Source organism: Dreissena polymorpha, chromosome 3 (genome assembly GCF_020536995.1).
Source record: "Dreissena polymorpha isolate Duluth1 chromosome 3, UMN_Dpol_1.0, whole genome shotgun sequence".
Lineage (NCBI taxonomy): Eukaryota > Metazoa > Mollusca > Bivalvia > Myida > Dreissenidae > Dreissena > Dreissena polymorpha.
Window position 1 is genome coordinate 72,396,427 of NC_068357.1, and position 17,481 is coordinate 72,413,907.

At 34.9% G+C, this 17,481-nt stretch overlaps 1 protein-coding gene across 1 annotated transcript in view; it reads right to left on the minus strand.

Moving 5' to 3' along the window:
• Positions 1–17,481, minus strand: part of LOC127874715 (coiled-coil domain-containing protein 170-like) — a 23,416-nt gene continuing 5,935 nt past the window's right edge. Inside the window, 12 exon segments of the mRNA XM_052419250.1 lie at positions 1–2,389; positions 2,391–2,477; positions 3,456–3,692; positions 3,979–4,395; positions 5,780–5,980; positions 6,409–6,717; positions 10,525–10,656; positions 14,463–14,648; positions 15,009–15,153; positions 16,042–16,298; positions 16,883–16,981; positions 17,283–17,334. Of these exon segments, the coding sequence (XP_052275210.1) occupies positions 2,153–2,389; positions 2,391–2,477; positions 3,456–3,692; positions 3,979–4,395; positions 5,780–5,980; positions 6,409–6,717; positions 10,525–10,656; positions 14,463–14,648; positions 15,009–15,153; positions 16,042–16,298; positions 16,883–16,981; positions 17,283–17,334 (2,359 nt within the window). The 3' untranslated portion in view covers positions 1–2,152.

Below are 17,481 nucleotides of genomic sequence, written 5' to 3' on the forward strand. Positions count from 1 at the left end.
TTTCTCCTGGCAGTAAATTTAATTAAAAGGAAGGTTATCACAGACAAATGACAAACGAAAACTATTGCAAATCAATAGTATATAAAGATGTGAACATAACTACATGGTAAATAATTCCAACCCTTTTAAATAATATTACTGGTTGTCATTATTGAATTGAATGCCAATAAACAAATGAAGTACGTTTTACAAACTTATCCATTTACACATTTTAGAATGTATTTCACAAACATTTATTTGTTGTATTTTTACCAAATAATATATTTGCCGAACAATTTGCTGCTACATTACAACTCTATATTACAATATGACCTAGATGAAAATAAAATAACACGTTAAGGCTGATAAAATTTCTTGAATTAGCATAAAACAATAAATATGTAAAATAATGTACATAATATGGAAAACATTATACAAAATATACATAAATCATAATGGGGAATAGAAAGAGGAGAATCTAAACCTACTCTTCTACTTTAAACCATTTCAAAACAAAACTCCACAATTCTTTATTCTAAAGCATCTTTCAACATCAAAGAGATAAAATATGCCAATGCCATGTCCTCTGACCTACCTGGTAAAATTTCATTCATAAAAGCAATTATATGAATAAATACCAGGGTCATGACAGTGTCTATGTATACAAATATGAAATACAACAATACTCTCCTCAATTTTTATTAACACTTAAGTAAGTAATAATAACCATATATACACAATAGTTATTCCAACATATGGAAATATGAAAAAAAAATTAAACAGATCTCCAATGTGTGCAAAAATATGTTGATTCAACTTTGTTTGTCGCTTACGTTACATAATTGAATTGTAACAAACAGACTTTTGAGCACATACAGGTTTGATATTACAAAGGCAATGTATCAGAGCAAGAATGCTGGTTTCTTGGAAGAGAGCTTTACACAAGTTGTGTACATGATTTTTGTTTTATTCACAAATGAGGTAAAAATGATGAGTACAAAAAATGCACCTTTTGATCTTAAACTAAACTGTACATATAAATGCGTAACAATCTTGAGCTGCAATATTTTTCATAAATTAAATTAAAAAGTACGTTTACATGGTATATAAAGAAAAAAATCACGCCATTTATTCCATAATGTTTGTTAGAAAACACATGTAAAAACTATGAAAAGTTGCTTCAAAAATACAGGAATCTCAAAATGTCAATATTTAAACTACCTTAATACAGTAAACTGAAAGAAGTAAACTTTCTCTTTAAAACCAGCTGAATCTTTTCAAATCAACACTTTATCTTGGGGCTTCAGCTAAAATATTTATGAAAGGAGATAATTAATAATTATGAAATGAAAAGGCCATGAATGCAAGAAATATTCATGCAAATGGATACTTTGGCACTTAGAGCATTGACAGGGAAAATAACAGGTAAAAACCAGTCTGAAGGCCATTAAATAATTTCAATTTGGTTGAAAGTATAAAAAACTCAGCTGACGTATATTCTTGACTTTTACCCTTCCTTTGAACAAATCATTACACGTCTAATCTGAATCACATATATTTGTCTTAATTTCACCCTATTGTGAAGTGCACAAGCACTTGATTCAGCATAATGTGTTTACATAGTCCCAGATCAGATCCAAGTTTGCAGATCTCTTTTCCAGCTTCTCTGTCCATCACTTCACAGACAGACACACATCAAAATGCCATCTTCTGGTTTTCTACTCCAGTCTAATTTATTTACTCTACATACACAGAAGAAACTGCCAAGTTTGGGAATGAAAGTTATCTACAATTTAGAGGATCTAAATGTTATTTCTAAAAATATATTAGTACACTTAACACAGGTGTGTGGAAACATAATTATTCTCTAATTGCCATCAAAACTGTAAAATCTAGTCCCCATACAAAACTCAGTTTTCCGAAACCTGTTTGATAATAATGGAAAAACATTACAAAAAGGAAACTTACTTATCAAACCCTTTTTGAACCAGCCTTTCTTAAAAAGAAATTAACTTTTGTTTTGTTACATAACCATTTTTCTACATCATGCAGTTTTGACATTTAAATGTATACATCCCATCCCGCATGAAAGTAAAAGGGAAAATGACACTCTATTCCACACCCCTGCCTGATTACCAGCAATAAAAATAAAATTAAATAATTATCTTAGGTCTCAATAAACTTTTGGGTCAATTCTTCTTTGAGGTGATAGAGACCGGGCTCTATTCTTGAGAGCTTTTCTCTTCACCCTTTCGCGGGATTTGCGAATATTCATGGACTCAGACGCTCCGACAGTGTTCTTATAATCACTGTATCCACTAAAGAACCCATCTTCCATGTCGGCCAAGGCTTCCTCAAGACTCAGAGTGGTGAACGTGTGGCTGTGGTGGGCCTGGATCAGCTTCTCCAGACTGACTTATGATCTCATAGTCAGGGATAGCCAGTGTGTTGATGTCCAGACCTAGCATGCGAGACACCACGCTGCGGAAATCTAGCAACTGCAAAGGAAAACAGAGAATGGTAATGACTCTGTAAAGGTGCATGCAATGATTTATTTATCGCCTCAACAACAGGGCTTGCATTTACTTTTTCAAACTGGAAGTACACATTTCTTGACCTGGTTTATAAAAACAGGCAATAGATGAAATATTTGTATGTTCATGCAAGCCTTATCATAAAAGATAGCCTTAACTACAAGAAGATCATGAAGTCAGATAATATTACCAGTAAAAGGCTCAAAACTATTCAACATGATAATAAATTATTATTTGCACAGATTTGTACTTACAGTGTACTGATTAAGCTTCAAATACATTAACAAATCTATCAGTATTTTTATAAGCCTCATGTTTTGGTACACCAACTGTAAAATTATTAAATGAGCCACGCTCTGGAAAAACAGGTTTAACACATGTGCATAAACTCTGCACAGTCTTATCAGACAAGACACTTTCCGCCTTTTTTGCATATTTCGTTCAAAGACAGTCTCTTTTAAACAAAAATCTAACTTAGCGTGAAAATGTCGTCCCTGATTAGTCTGTGTGGACTGCACAAGCTCATACGGGACAATATTTTACCCACATGCATTTAACCCAATTGTCCCAAAGAGAGGCTTAACCCTTTCCCACTCAAAGCAAAGTGAAAATGGCAATGTGCAACCAGCATAAAACCAGAACAGCCTGCGAGTAACTCGCAGTCTGTTCGGGTTTTATGCTGCTTGCTGCTCATCAGAAACTAAGGGTTGGAAATGAAGCCTTTAAAACTTAAATTTAGTAAGAAAGTACTTAAATTATATTGAACTTTCTAGGGAACAACAAATGCGTAAAAATACGTATCTAAGTGGGAAAGGGTAAAAAACTTGCATAAGTTTGAAAGGGTTAAATATGTATCGAGGTGGGAAAGGGTTAAATACCTATCTAAGTGGGAAAGGGTTAAATACAAAATTCATGCAACCTTTCCTACCAGTTCACACTCACCTGTTTCTCTCTGCTCTGGATGGTGGACAGAGCGGTCTTAGTTGTGCGCAGTTCACTGGTGAGAGCCTGGACAGCGTTGTCAGCAACTACACGTTTCTCCTGAGAAGCCTGGTTTGACGTGTCTATCTCTGATTTCAGCTCTCGGATTTTGCTGGCCTGTTTGCGTCGCAGTTTTTCTAACTCGTCAACAGTTTTTGCGAGTTCCTCCAACTCCTTGCGTTGTTCCAACGTTCTTACCTAAAAACAGACAGTACAGCATTTCATGTAGTTTTTGTTAGGTTTGACACTATATAATTAGTCTATAAGTAATGAAACATATTTTTTTTAAACATCCATGAAATTTACTAATCTGTTTGGAACAACTGTAACAAATAATAAATTTAAAAGGCAATACAAATCTTTCATCATTTTCACACTAAGACAACTTAATGATGAGGGTACAAAAAGTTAAACACAACTTTATAGTTACCGCATTTAAACAAAAAAACACAATTACTGGTATTGCCCACATAATAATTGTTACCTTGAGTTCACTAGATCCCAACAATTGAGCCTTCAAGTTCGTCACTTCCTGCCTTGCGTCCTGCACTTGTATCTTGTATTTCTCCGCCATCTTTTCCGCCTTACGAACCCTCAAGGACTCAGAATCCCGCTCACGCTCAATCGTTGACTTCCCGAGAAGTTTCTCCTCCAAGGCTGTGATTTTCTTCCTAAGAAGGTCAATGTGGAGGTCTTTGCTCTCGAGCTGTTCCTTGCACGACTTCACCTTGCGTTGGAGGTTATAGATGTGCGTGCTGCGGTCAGCCAGTGCGTCTTTCTCCAGTTTTACCAGCTGCTCAGCCCGCGCTATGAGTGCGTCGCAGGTCATGTCCATTCCCAGGTCGAGGGAAATACGGTCCATCTTCATCGCCTCTCCCAACAACTGCAGGCAGCGCATATACTGTAAGGAATGAGAAATACAAATGTACTGTAAGGAATGAGAAATACAAATGTACTGTATGGAATGAGAAATACAAATGTACTGTATGGAATGAGAAATACAAATGTACTGTAAGGAATGAGAAATACAAATGTACTGTAAGGAATGAGAAATACAAATGTACTGTAAGGAATGAGAAATACAAATGTACTGTAATGAATGAGAAATATGTATGTACTGTAAGGAATGAGAAATACAAATGTACTGTAAGGAATGAGGAATACAAATGTACTGTAAGGTATGAGAAATACAAATGTACTGTAAGGAATGAGAAATATATATGTACTGTAAGGAATGAGAAATACAAATGTACTGTAAGGAATGAGAAATATGTATGTACTGTAAGGAATGAGAAATACAAATGTACTGTAAGAAATGAGAAATATGTATGTACTGTAAGGAATGAGAAATACAAATGTACTGTAAGGAATGAGAAATACAAATGTACTGTAAGGAATGAGAAATACAAATGTTCTGTAAGGAATAAGAAATAAGTATGTACTGTAAGGAATGAGAAATACAAATGTTCTGTAAGGAATAAGAAATAGGTATGTACTGTAAGGAATGAGAAATACAAAAATGTACTGTAAGGAATGAGAAAAACAAATGTACTGTAAGGAATGAGAAATAAGTATGTACTGTAAGGAATGAGAAAAACAAATGTACTGTTAGGAATGAGAAATATGTATGTACTGTAAGGAATGAGAAATATGTATGTACTGTAAGGAATGAGAAATACAAATGTACTGTAAGGAATGAGAAATACAAATGTACTGTAAGGAATAAGAAATAAGTATGTACTGTAAGGAATGAGAAATATGTATGTACTGTATGGAATGAGAAATACAAATGTACTGTAAGGAATAAGAAATAAGTATGTACTGTAAGGAATGAGAAATATGTATGTACTGTAAGGAATGAGAAATATTTATGTACTGTAAGGAATGAGAAATATGTATGTACTGTAAGGAATGAGACATATGTGTGAACTGTAAGAAATGAGAAATATGTGTGTGTTATCATATATAAAATATCTGCATGTTCCCTTTGGATGATTATACTGTCCAAATATCTTTCACAAATGAATTCATTTACAGGTATTAGCAGACGGAATCTTCTTTTGAAATCAAAATAAACTAAGTCTGCTATTACATTTTATTTTGAGTTCAGTTACGATGAGAAAACCTAAATCCGTATGAAGTTTTATTAAATTGTGTTGTATACATTCTAAATATACGGCTTCATGATTGTTTCATTTCATGTCCCTAAATCCATATATCAACTTATGATATAACTTATGAAGTCATTGAAACTGAATTAAACTGCATTATGTCATTTCACATACCCGTTCCTTGTCTGTTCTGAATCCGTCTCTCATCACATCGCCGGCCACTAGGTCACTCTCGACATTCTTGAGTCGCTGATGCATGTCTGCTGCCTCGACCTCGGCCTTTCGTGCCCTGGATGCGGCTGCCTTGTGCAGCTCATACTGGGACTCCAGCTGATCGGTCAGCTCCTTGATACGCTTCTCCAGAGCCTCAATTTTCTGGAAATATACCCAGATAACCAATATTCAGTAAAACTGATTAACTATTTGACCTTCACAGAGCCTCATATATACCGGTGAATCTTCTAAAGTTCCATAACACATAATTGTTCAACCTGCTTAAAACATTTAAAGTTCAAAATTACTGAAAAATTGGAATTTGGATAAAAATATTTCAAAATGCCATAACATTTATCAGTTCAAACTTCCTTAACTATAAATAGATCAAAACTGCTTTAACCCTTAATAGTTCAAACTGCCCTTTATGAACGTAATTTTGACCTATTGTGCTCATAACTTATTTAATTTCATAACAATCAAGTAAATAAGACATTTCATTCTGCTGATACATTCACTTTAAAAAATTAGTTCCAAATTGTTGCAATAATTTTCCTTTTACAGACATGATGTAAAGAAATTCCACTTACAAATCTGTAGTCCCTGCTGTAGAGTGCTAGTGTTTCCACTCTGCGTGTAAGTGCCTCCTCATCTCTTGCATCCACATCACCCAGAAGCTTGGCAATGTGCTCACGGAACAGAGTCAGCTGGGTGCTTGCATTGAGCTGGTGGTGCTTGTTTGAGCGCAAGTCATGGTCCAGGGACTTGAGACGTGAGTCTCGCAGGTCAATCTCATTGCGCTGAGCATCAATCGTGCGCTGGGAAGCATCCAGTCGCTCTCGTAAAATGGTAATTTCCCGTTCAAGGCCTACTTTAGCCCCTCGTTCCTTGTCCAGCTCCTGTGGAAATTTCAGTTTTGAAAGTAGTCTTTTGCTTCTTTAAATATTCTATGGCATGAAAGCTATAGAAAAGTTGTCTTTTGTTTCTAACTTTTTCTATTGTAAGTATTATCCAAACATTCTGGTAATAAGCTACCTTGTCCGCTATTAAGTCCCGCAATTTTGTGGTCATATTAGAGGACGCAATAGCTTCTGACAGACTGTGCAAATGGGCAGGGTGGTCTGTTTACAGCATATGTTGACAGCATATGGCCTTAACCCTATTTTCGCATCATGCGGCTAAATTGGTGTAAGGTTTACAAAGGAGTACAACTGTTTAAACCAGAGTGCAGTAAAAGCAGGGCAAATAACTCCTATTTTTCATGACACACCATCTAAAACATATGGGCTGTGCTCTGTAAAAAGGGGGTTTAATGCATGTAATGCATGTAAAGTGTCGTTCCAGAAAGTGTCTTATCTGTATTAGCCTTTCCGCTTTTGATATTTTTGCGCTTTAAAAAAGTCTCTTCTCAGCAAAAATCCAGTTTAAGTGGAAAATGTCGCCCCTGATTAGCCTTTGTGGACAGCACAGGCTAATCTGGGACGACACTTTACGCACATGCATTTAACCCCTTTTACAGAGCACGACTCATATATTGGAAGGAAACTGCAATTGGTTGAGCGCTCAAGCATGAAAAGTACAGCTTTAGTTACTATGTAGTGCAGCTTTAGTTACTATGTAGTGATAAAAAAAAAAACACAGCATGTTGGGAGAATTAAACATTTAACCCAGGGGTGTTGCAAGTCTTAACCACAAGGGCATAGAGGAACTCAATATAATTTAACATACACATTTTTAACCCTAGGGCCTTGTTGTTTCAGAGGAAAATATTGAAGTTATGTAGCTATTAAGTTTATGTCAATAAGAGCTTTGTCTCAGATGATACAGCAGCCCCTAGCTGTTAATGTTATCAAAGTAATAACAGGAGCACCTCCATAAGTTACCTTGAATAAGAACTTTTTAGTTATGGCAGGATGCAGATATAAGTTTTTAATTATTTCTGTAACAAGAGCAGCTACAATATTGGTCTGATAAATAAATGAAACAAACATATATCGAGTTTCATAAAAAAATTATTATAACAGATGTCTATGGTCATTCGAGTTAACCACTGTTTTACTTTATTTTTATTCTGTTTATTATATGAATTTTGTTAAACAAAACATTTCACACTAAAATTAAAACATATTTACAAAATAATTTAAGTATATTATTTGCAATATATAACAATCATAATTATATGGATAAAACTATTCATGCTGATTGAAATATAGACATGAAGGTTACAGAGCATGCTTGTGTCATAATTAACATTACAAACCATGCAATCAGAGATATGGAGATATTAAATGTGATACATATTTACATGAAGCAGCAGGGGCATTTATTACATCCAATATCCAGTACTTGTAAAATTCAAATCTTCTACAAAAATGCTGCTTGTGATATTGATGAGGCATGTAACCATGACACATATCAATATATATAATTTGTTTAAAAGAAATGCCATATTAGGTTGAATTTAAAGCGCTCTAAAGATAAATTATACATCTATGCCAATTGATTTGATATAAACTGTTTATTTTAGGGTGTGAAAACTGTTTTAAGAAAAATGTATAATAAATAAAAGGACATTTCTTTTTAGTTATCTCTCTAGTTAACGGTACTTGACCAATTGGGTTGATCACCTAAGTATTGCAGTAAATATGGTCTACTCATGAACATATGATTATAAGCAGGGATCATATTTTCCCGCAACATCAATCGGTCCGGATTTAAATGGGGAAAAAGTGTCCGAAAATTTATATCCGAAATCATGACAAATTACGTTAAAATATATATACCATTGATTTTGCTATTCATGAAGATGGTATAATAAATGTACAAGTTAAATTCCCTTAGGCATTATTTTTAAACAGAACATATGAGTTTTCTCATTTTGTTTTATCATTTGCTATTTCATTGACATTGGTTGTTTCGTGCGCTGTTTTATCTGACTGTTTTTCATCGTTGTCAATATTATTAGTCTGTGTAAATCTATACCGATGTTTTAAATCGTTGTCAACTCGATAATAGCTTACAAACATGCATTGAACCAAACAAATGTCTGTGCGTATGTTTGTTACTGACAATAACAAAACCAAATAGTTAAGAAATAATTCATGTACGTTAGAGTTTGTAGTCGAATAACCCACGGCCGATAGTTAAGATGCGTTGGGATTAAATGATTTGAAACCACGCATCTAAACTTTCGGTCGTCTGTTATTCAACAACAAACAATAAAGAACACGAATTATTTCGATTCTAACACGATTTTTACTGAAGATTTATACAATGTATATTATTTTTCTTGTGTACTATTTTATGTGAAGTTCCGCTCATAAAAATAACTTTCGGCTGTTCTGTCGATCAGATCCGCGACTTTTATTTATTTATTGCCGAATTATTACGCTGGTGGAAAATGTATCGGCATATTTTGTTTAATTACAGCGCGTGCTTTCAGTTTATATTGTCCGCCCACAATAATTGCAGAATATCCGATTTTCTTCTTTGTTTATATGACAGTTTACTGCATCATGCATGAAATGCACAATTTCCATGAGGATAACATTGAGGTTTGTATCTCCGAAGTAACTGTCAACGATTTTATCCTGGACGACTACACCTTACGGACCGATTGTGCTAGGTATAAGCCAGTGAAATTATCGATTGGTATTGACACGGGGTTATTCACGCGTGACTAATACACAGCCGCGTGAATCTTCGCTGCTTGGGGCCATACTCTGATACTAGTCGGCTGACGTGCAATAATCTGGTCCTGACCGGTTTAGAGACTGCAGCGATTGGTTTATCACACCTAATCGAGATAAAAATGTAATTAGGGTGTGCACTGTGTACTCGATTTCATGACATGGGAATTTAAGCAAACAGAATCAGACCGACTGTTTGGGATTTTCAATCGGTCTTTCATGACCTCAATCGGTCTAGGACCGACAAAACCGACAAAAATATGATCCCTGATTATACGCATAGCTAGTTCCAGTAACTCAAATGGCCCAGTACAGACATTAATAATTAATTGTATGCACTTTAATGTAAAACTTGATAATTTTGTTAAAAATAATGCAACCAAATGTTTAATAACAAAATAAGAACCTTCATTTGGTTCTTTCATTGCCAGGTACATATAAAGCCTTTTACTTCAAGTGAAAATCGTATGTATGTTTCCTGGGGAAAAGTTGAATGTTAGGGAATTCCCCATATGGTAGTTCAAATGTGGACAAAACATCCACTTTAGATTTGTGCATTAAATGTTTGCATATAGGCATCAAACTAGCTGAGTTAATAAAAGCACCGCATTCAAAATTTCACAGCAGACAAAAAACGAAAAAACATACAAAACTGTCAACAACGTACAGCCAGCTGCAGACAGCAGAAAATATTGCTGTTTTTGGAAAGTCTCTCTGAGGGCATAGGTTTATGTATGTTGTGAGAGATATAAATGGGCCATGTTCTGTGAAAAAAGGGGGTTTAAGGCATGTGCGTTAAGTGTCATCCCAGATTAGCCGGTGTAGTCTGCACAGGCTAATCAGGGACAACACTTTCCGCCCAAACTGGATTTTTGCTAAGAAGAGACTTTATGCAAACGAAAAATACCATACAAGCAGAAAGTGTGGAATGCACAGGCTAACCAGTTACGACAGTTTACGCACATGCCTTTAACCCCCTTTTCACAGAGCCCGGCCCAAATGTGTGAAAGAACCTACTCGTGACAGGTCATAGTCATGGTAACGAGGTGGTGAGACACTATGGTCTCCGTGCCGGGTTGGGGTAAGGCTACGCTTCATTGATGAACGCAATGGCTGCTCGTCATAATATGAGAATGGCTCCCTGCTTCTCTTTATATGTGGAATAGATTGCATGAATTAGGATCCATTTATCAAATGTCTTTTATTTAAGATTGACAGAATGTATCTAAGGATCTTGAAGTCAATAATCTGGGCACAGAAATAAACTGCCAATACTTAACAAGTCTCTTGAAGACTTTATAATTTAATGTTCATACTTATAGTTGTCTTTAAAGGGTTCTTACATTTTTTTATGACTAGATATTTAAAAAAAATTATTTTATACTTATTTATTACATTTTTCTGTTTAAATGTTTATAATCTCAATCGCTATCACAAAAACGTTTTCTGGAAAAAAAAAACATCGACTGTGACTGACATTTTTTGGCCATAAAAAAACATATACTCAAATTGGAAAACACACACAAATGATTAACAATGACAGGTATAATGTAAACAAGAGGGCCAAGATGGCCCTAGTTCGCTCACCTTTTTTTACAAGGCCATGTTCATTGCTTACCGGTAGTTGAAAATTCAGTACTCTTGAGCATATTAGATTGGTTCTCTTCTGTTTACTTTTGCAGTGTGAGCATATGATTAATTCTGATTGAGTACTGTCCATTTGCATGGGTTTTTTGCAATGCAAACATTTGCAAGTAATGCTAATTCTACATGTGTTTACAAGGTTTTTGTAAGATTTGGACCTAGAAATGTTGCCTCTAGAGTGTTTACAAGGTTTCTCTATAGCCAAATAAGGAAAACTGCCCAGCCCACTGGCGGTCATGTTTTTCAACGGACCGGAACCACTTTTGAACTCCACCAACATATCATCAAGACAAACATTTTGACAAAGTTACATGAAGATTGGGCATGAAATGTGACTTCTACAGTGTTTACAAGGTTTTTCTTTTTTTGACCTAGTGATCTAGTTTTTGACCCAGCATGACCCAGTTTCTTACTCGATCAAGGTATCATTGGGACAAATCTTCTGACCATGCTTCATGAAGATCATACAAGAAATGTGGCCTCTAGAGTGTTTACAAGGTTTCTCTATAGCCAAATAAGGAAAACTGCCCTGCCCAATGGCGGCCATGTTTTTCAACAGACCGGAACCATTTCTGAACTCAACCAACATATCATTTAGACAAACATTTTGACAAAGTTACATGAAGATTGGGAGTGAAATGTGACTTCTACAGTGTTTACAAGGTTTTTCTTTTTTTTGACCTAGTGACCTAGTTTTTGACCCAGCATGACCCAGTTTCAAACTCAATCGAGGTATCATTGGGACAAATCTTCTGTCCAAGTTTCATGAAGATTGGACAAGAAATGTGACCTCTAGAATGTTTACAAGGTTTCTCTATAGCAAAATAAGGAAAACTGCCCCGCCCACTGGCGGCAATGTTTTTCAACGGACCGGAACCACTTTTGAACTCAACCAACATTTCATTTAGACAAACATTGTGACAAAGTAACCTGAAGATTGGGCATGAAATGTGACTTCTACAGTGTTTACAAGGTTTTTCTTTTTTTTGACATTGTGACCTAGTTTTTGACCCAGCATGACCCAGTTTTGAACTCAATCAAGGTATGATTGGGACAAATCTTCTGACCAAGTTTCATGAAGATCGGACAAGAAATGTGGCCTCTAGAGTGTTTACTAACGAAATGTGGACGACAGACGGACGGCCTACAGACAAAGACCGATCACAAAAGCTCACCTGAGCAATCAGGTGAGCTAAAAAGTTACTAGTAACTATGTACCGGTATATAACAATATTGTGTTCTAATTTGTACAAATAGAGAATCTTAGTCTAAATTATTACAACAAAATTAAATTATCTGATAGAAAAAGACGAAAGATAGAAATATGAGATGTTAAAAATCATTTGGCGCACAATAATAAGAGGAGCAGGGTTCAATCGCCATACCTCAAACAAGAGATGTGTTTGTCAGAAACACAATGCCCCCTATTGCGCGGCTTTGAAATAAAATTTCAATATATCATTTTGCAGGTTTAGAAATTATCTCCTTTTTAAAGCTTATTACTTCCCTTGGATTGTATTTTTGACTTTTGACCTTGAAGGATGACCTTGACCTTTCACCACTAAAAATGTGCAGCTTCATCAGATACACAATGCATGCCAAATATCAAGTTGCTATCTTCAATATTGCAAAAGTTATGGCCAATGTTAAAGTTTTGGGACGGATGCACAGACTGACAGACTGACGGACTGACAGACGGACTGACGGACAGTTCAACTGCTTTATGCCTCGCTACCGGGGGCATAAAAACAATAAGGGGTCCAGGTCAGAGGTCAATTTTTTTATGAAAATGCATTGCTAATACAGTTGACGGAAAAAATAATGGTACACATAATAGAGTGCATAAATTTAAACACCAATACCAAATAAGGACGCTTGTTTCATATACACAGCTATAGTAGAGTATATCATATAATTCTTTACTTGAAACAAGATGCTTCGATAAAAAATGCTGATGACCCGAGTGAAGGCCTTGTCAGAAGTAATACAAAATGAGGTCAGGTCATGTGAGAAGCCAAGTGTTAAATGGAAATATCAATGCTTTAACATAAGTAGTGTTGATTAAATCAAACTCTCATTTTGTGTAAACCAAGAATATTGACCTGTTGAAGTAGTCTAAATCAAAAAGTACAAATGAAGTCAGGAGATGTGGGCATACTGATAAATACATTGTATAGAGCCACATCATCCATGCAAGTATAAGAGCTTTGTATTGATGCCAGACAAAAAAGCATCATTTTAGGTTTACCAACAATATGGACATTATCAATAAGTCTTTGTTCAAACGTATATCAATGCAAAGGTCAAAATGAGGTCGGATAATGATGGTGTTTTGAGAGTGTTCATAGGTAACATTCACTATTTGAGCTTAGTATGAAGCATTATTGACCAGGGACAAAACATGTCATTTTGGGTTAACCTGGTATGAATGTAAAGATGCATGGAAGAACAAACAAATATTTGCCAATCAATATATGCCTCTTGGAATCAATAGATGCCAAGGCATAAAAACTAACCATCAAAAAAGCACTTAAACTTAAAAGTGCAGATTTATTTAAAACTATTTTCATGGTCATTAACTATCGCTCTTGCCTTTTACAATATAATTTTTTAATCAGTCAATAGGGGTGAACGCAAAGCAAACATGCACTACAACTACATAAGCAGCAAGCAAGCATGCAGACAGAAGGAAGAAGAAACAAGAATACAAGCAATAAGTTTAGGTATTGTACCAAAGTTCTAGTAATAAAGTTTGTAACATAACAAGCCACTTTCCTTAAACTGGTTAAAATGTGGTTTCAGTAGCCTCTTTTAAATACATTTCTAAAAAAGGCATGCCATATTTCATCTTTTCTAAAATTGTTATCTTATTTAATTTCCAAAGGGAAATAGATACTGTAACAATGGTAATAATAAATTATTTTTTTTTAAGAAATAAAGATAAGGCTCTGTTCACATATTGGGGGGGGGGAGAAACCTACAATTGGGAAATTTTGTGGATAGAAATTGGTAAATTTGTTGTTTTTTTTCGCAATTGGGAAAGTGCCATTTTGCAGTACTTTATAAAAAAGGAAAAAAATCACTGCAACAGAAACATTAAAAGAAACTTATAACAGAACTTTAGCCAGACTATTGTACTATCTTAACATTCTATATTATATAAAATAGTATCGCACTGAAAACTCACGATTGAGAACTGTATCAGTAAATGTATTTGAACACAACAGATCCACCGCATAGACCCAGCATACCAAATTAGTGTTGCTACAGTTAAGGTTTTGCTATTTTATTCTATGGCGACTGCTACATACCGATTTCATGGAAGCCCGTTCATTCTCAAAACGTGACTGGTTCTGCTGTTCACGGCCCATTTCTGAAACCAGTCGCATGATTGTCTCTCGACTGGCTTTTGATTCCAATTGCGTACTGTTTAGAGTTTCATTCAATGTGAGGATTTTACCCTTAAGGCAAGAATTCTCATCGATGATTTCTTGCAACTGCAATACATATTTGAATTGTGGTAAAATAAATACATAATTGCGTAAAATTTAATTGACACAAACAAAGAAAGATAAAATAGGCACACATAATATAACGACTTTCTTGCAAAAACAATAAATGCAAATCAACAACATTTAAAATTAAATCTTCCCTACAGCAATAAAACATTGTTTTATTCCATATAATTCCCAAAGAACATCCTAAACATTTAAGTTCCATATTTTATTCCTATATAACCCTTTTTGCGAAAAAAAAAACATTTTCAAGTTTGCATCTTTTTACAAGTTTTAACTTGTAGAACATATAAGAACTTATTTTAATTACACATATTTTTTTATTGTAGAAAGCAGGCAAACCTTTCTTGCGATTTCCTCTGCAGACGCATTTTTCCCTGAGGTTTCCACGCGTAGAACGCTGGCAAACTGAGAGAAGTAGTCCCTCATTCTGTGGTCGAGGATCTCCACACGAGCCTGCGCTTCCTCTCTCTCTTCTAACTGCTTTCTGTGGACGACACAAATATGTACAAAATAGATTAGATGAAGATGTCAGGTAAGCATTGAACCCAATAAACCAAGTTATTTAAAGCCAGCATACAAAATAAGAATTGCTAAATAGATTAGACTTAAACCAAAGAAAAAATATGTCAATGAATATAATACAGACTATTAATGTTTTTGACGTTATAATTGGGCCTATGTTCTGTGAAAAAGGGGTTTAGTGCACAGGCTAATCAGGGATGACACTTTCCACCTAAACTTGATTTGTGCTAAGAAAAGACTTCCTTGAAACAAAAAATATAAAAGCTGAAAGTGTCATCCCTGATTAGCTTGTGCAGACTGCACAGGCTAATCTGGAACAACACTTTATGCACATGCATTAAACCCCCTTTTTACAGAGCATGTTATAACTAAATAATTTTTAGTTTGGAATGATGTAAACAAGTTAAGGTTAAATACCCCACTTAAATACTTTGAAAAAGTTAAATCTTGAAAAAATTGTTTGTTATGGACATCTTACTGATTTTTGTAGTGATGCATTTTTTAAATGCATTAAATTATTTTATGTGGACGGGCAATTGGGTATTTAACACGGGCCAAGACTGTATTTGGTGCACTTAAAGGCCTTTGTTGGGATATATATTTAATGGCAAAACTTATTCTTTCTTCCCTAATTAAGGCAAAAAATTCTCAATTGATGGTTTTTCTTTCAGAATTTTCTGTTTTATGTTAGTTCTATCCATGTTTATAAATCAAATAATTATACTTTTCCCATATGTATATGTATTTTTTATAAATTTAATTTAATAAAAATAAAAAACATTCAAACTGCTTATCATGATATAGGTCATATTCCAAAATGGTGAGAAAAAGCCTTGATATGAGCCCTGACCTCTGTCTTGTTTCCAGGTCAACGATGCGTTCTTGCGCTGCCTTGTTCTCTTTCTGCAGAGCAGCAACTGTGATTTCACTCCTTCCCGCCACAGACTCAAACGCGCCTGCCCGACCTTCCAAGTCGCTGACCTGTGACCTCAGTGACTCGACCAAAGACTGCAGACGACACTCGTTGTCACGACCAGTCTCCATTTGCATTTGAAGCTCGCGAATTTTAACATCGCGAATTTCAAGCTCATTTTCCAGTTCGCGAATCTAAAGCAAATAATTTGATGCATATTTATACATATATTACATTTGTATATACTGCATTACCTTATTTGTTATCCACATTTGTGGATTATCAAATACTGAACCTTTTTCATTTAAGCAAAAATTCTGACTCTAATCGTGTTCCCATTATCATGCAAAACCATCGAAAATTCCTGAATACATGATGTTGTCTAACGATGGTAAACATTTTTGCCAAGTTTTGGCAAAGACAGAAAGCTTGGAACAGATGTTCATACACACACACGGATGGACAGACCAACTACATGTTTTAGAAGGGGGCATAAAAGGGGTTAAACTTTTGTATTATTTAATGTAGGATGATAAAAATTGCACATACTCTACTTAAAATTATGAGAAACAATTCCAGCAAGTTTGCATGTCATATATTGAAAAGAGTAGGAAAATGCTTCAGATCAAGTTTGGTCAACGTAGTACCACATGTACAGACAGACATCCATGTTTTTTCCAGTATACACTTCATAACTAGAAATTACAGGGCTAGCACTCATTTTTTTATATTAAGAATAAAAATTCCTGGTGACAAACACACAATGTAGTCCACTTACCTTGTTCTGCTGTTTCTCTGATCTGACTTGTAACGCAGCCAGCTCACTACGACAGGCGTCCAGATGTTGGCGATCACCAAGGCTGTTGAGTGTCTCCAACTATAACAAGGCCAGATGACGTTATCAAAAATAGACGATTTATACTCAAGTTACCTTACTGATCTAACTGAAGATACTTTGTACTTTGTGTTCCCTGCATAGAAAATCTTGAAAACTGTAAAGTAATCTGACATCGTAACTACAAAAATAGTAGATTTCATACTAGGTCTCAAATTCAAATATATTTACCAATAAGAATGCTTTAAATGTTAAAGATTTTAGAGTTTAACTTTCTGTTGCTAATATTTAAAAGTAAATTGTATATGTATAATGATTAATCAATAAAATAAGATCTTCATACCCTTATGGAATCCACTGTGCTACGGCTTTGTACTTTGGTAACTGATTCAGTGCTGGAAAAAAGAAAACAATTTAAGGAAACTAAAATAAAAAAAATGAAAGAACAAGAGCTGTCCATAGGATGACATATGCCCCCGATAAACGCTTTGATAGAAATTATGAGCATTTTTCGAAACCTAAATGCATTTTTCGAAACCTAA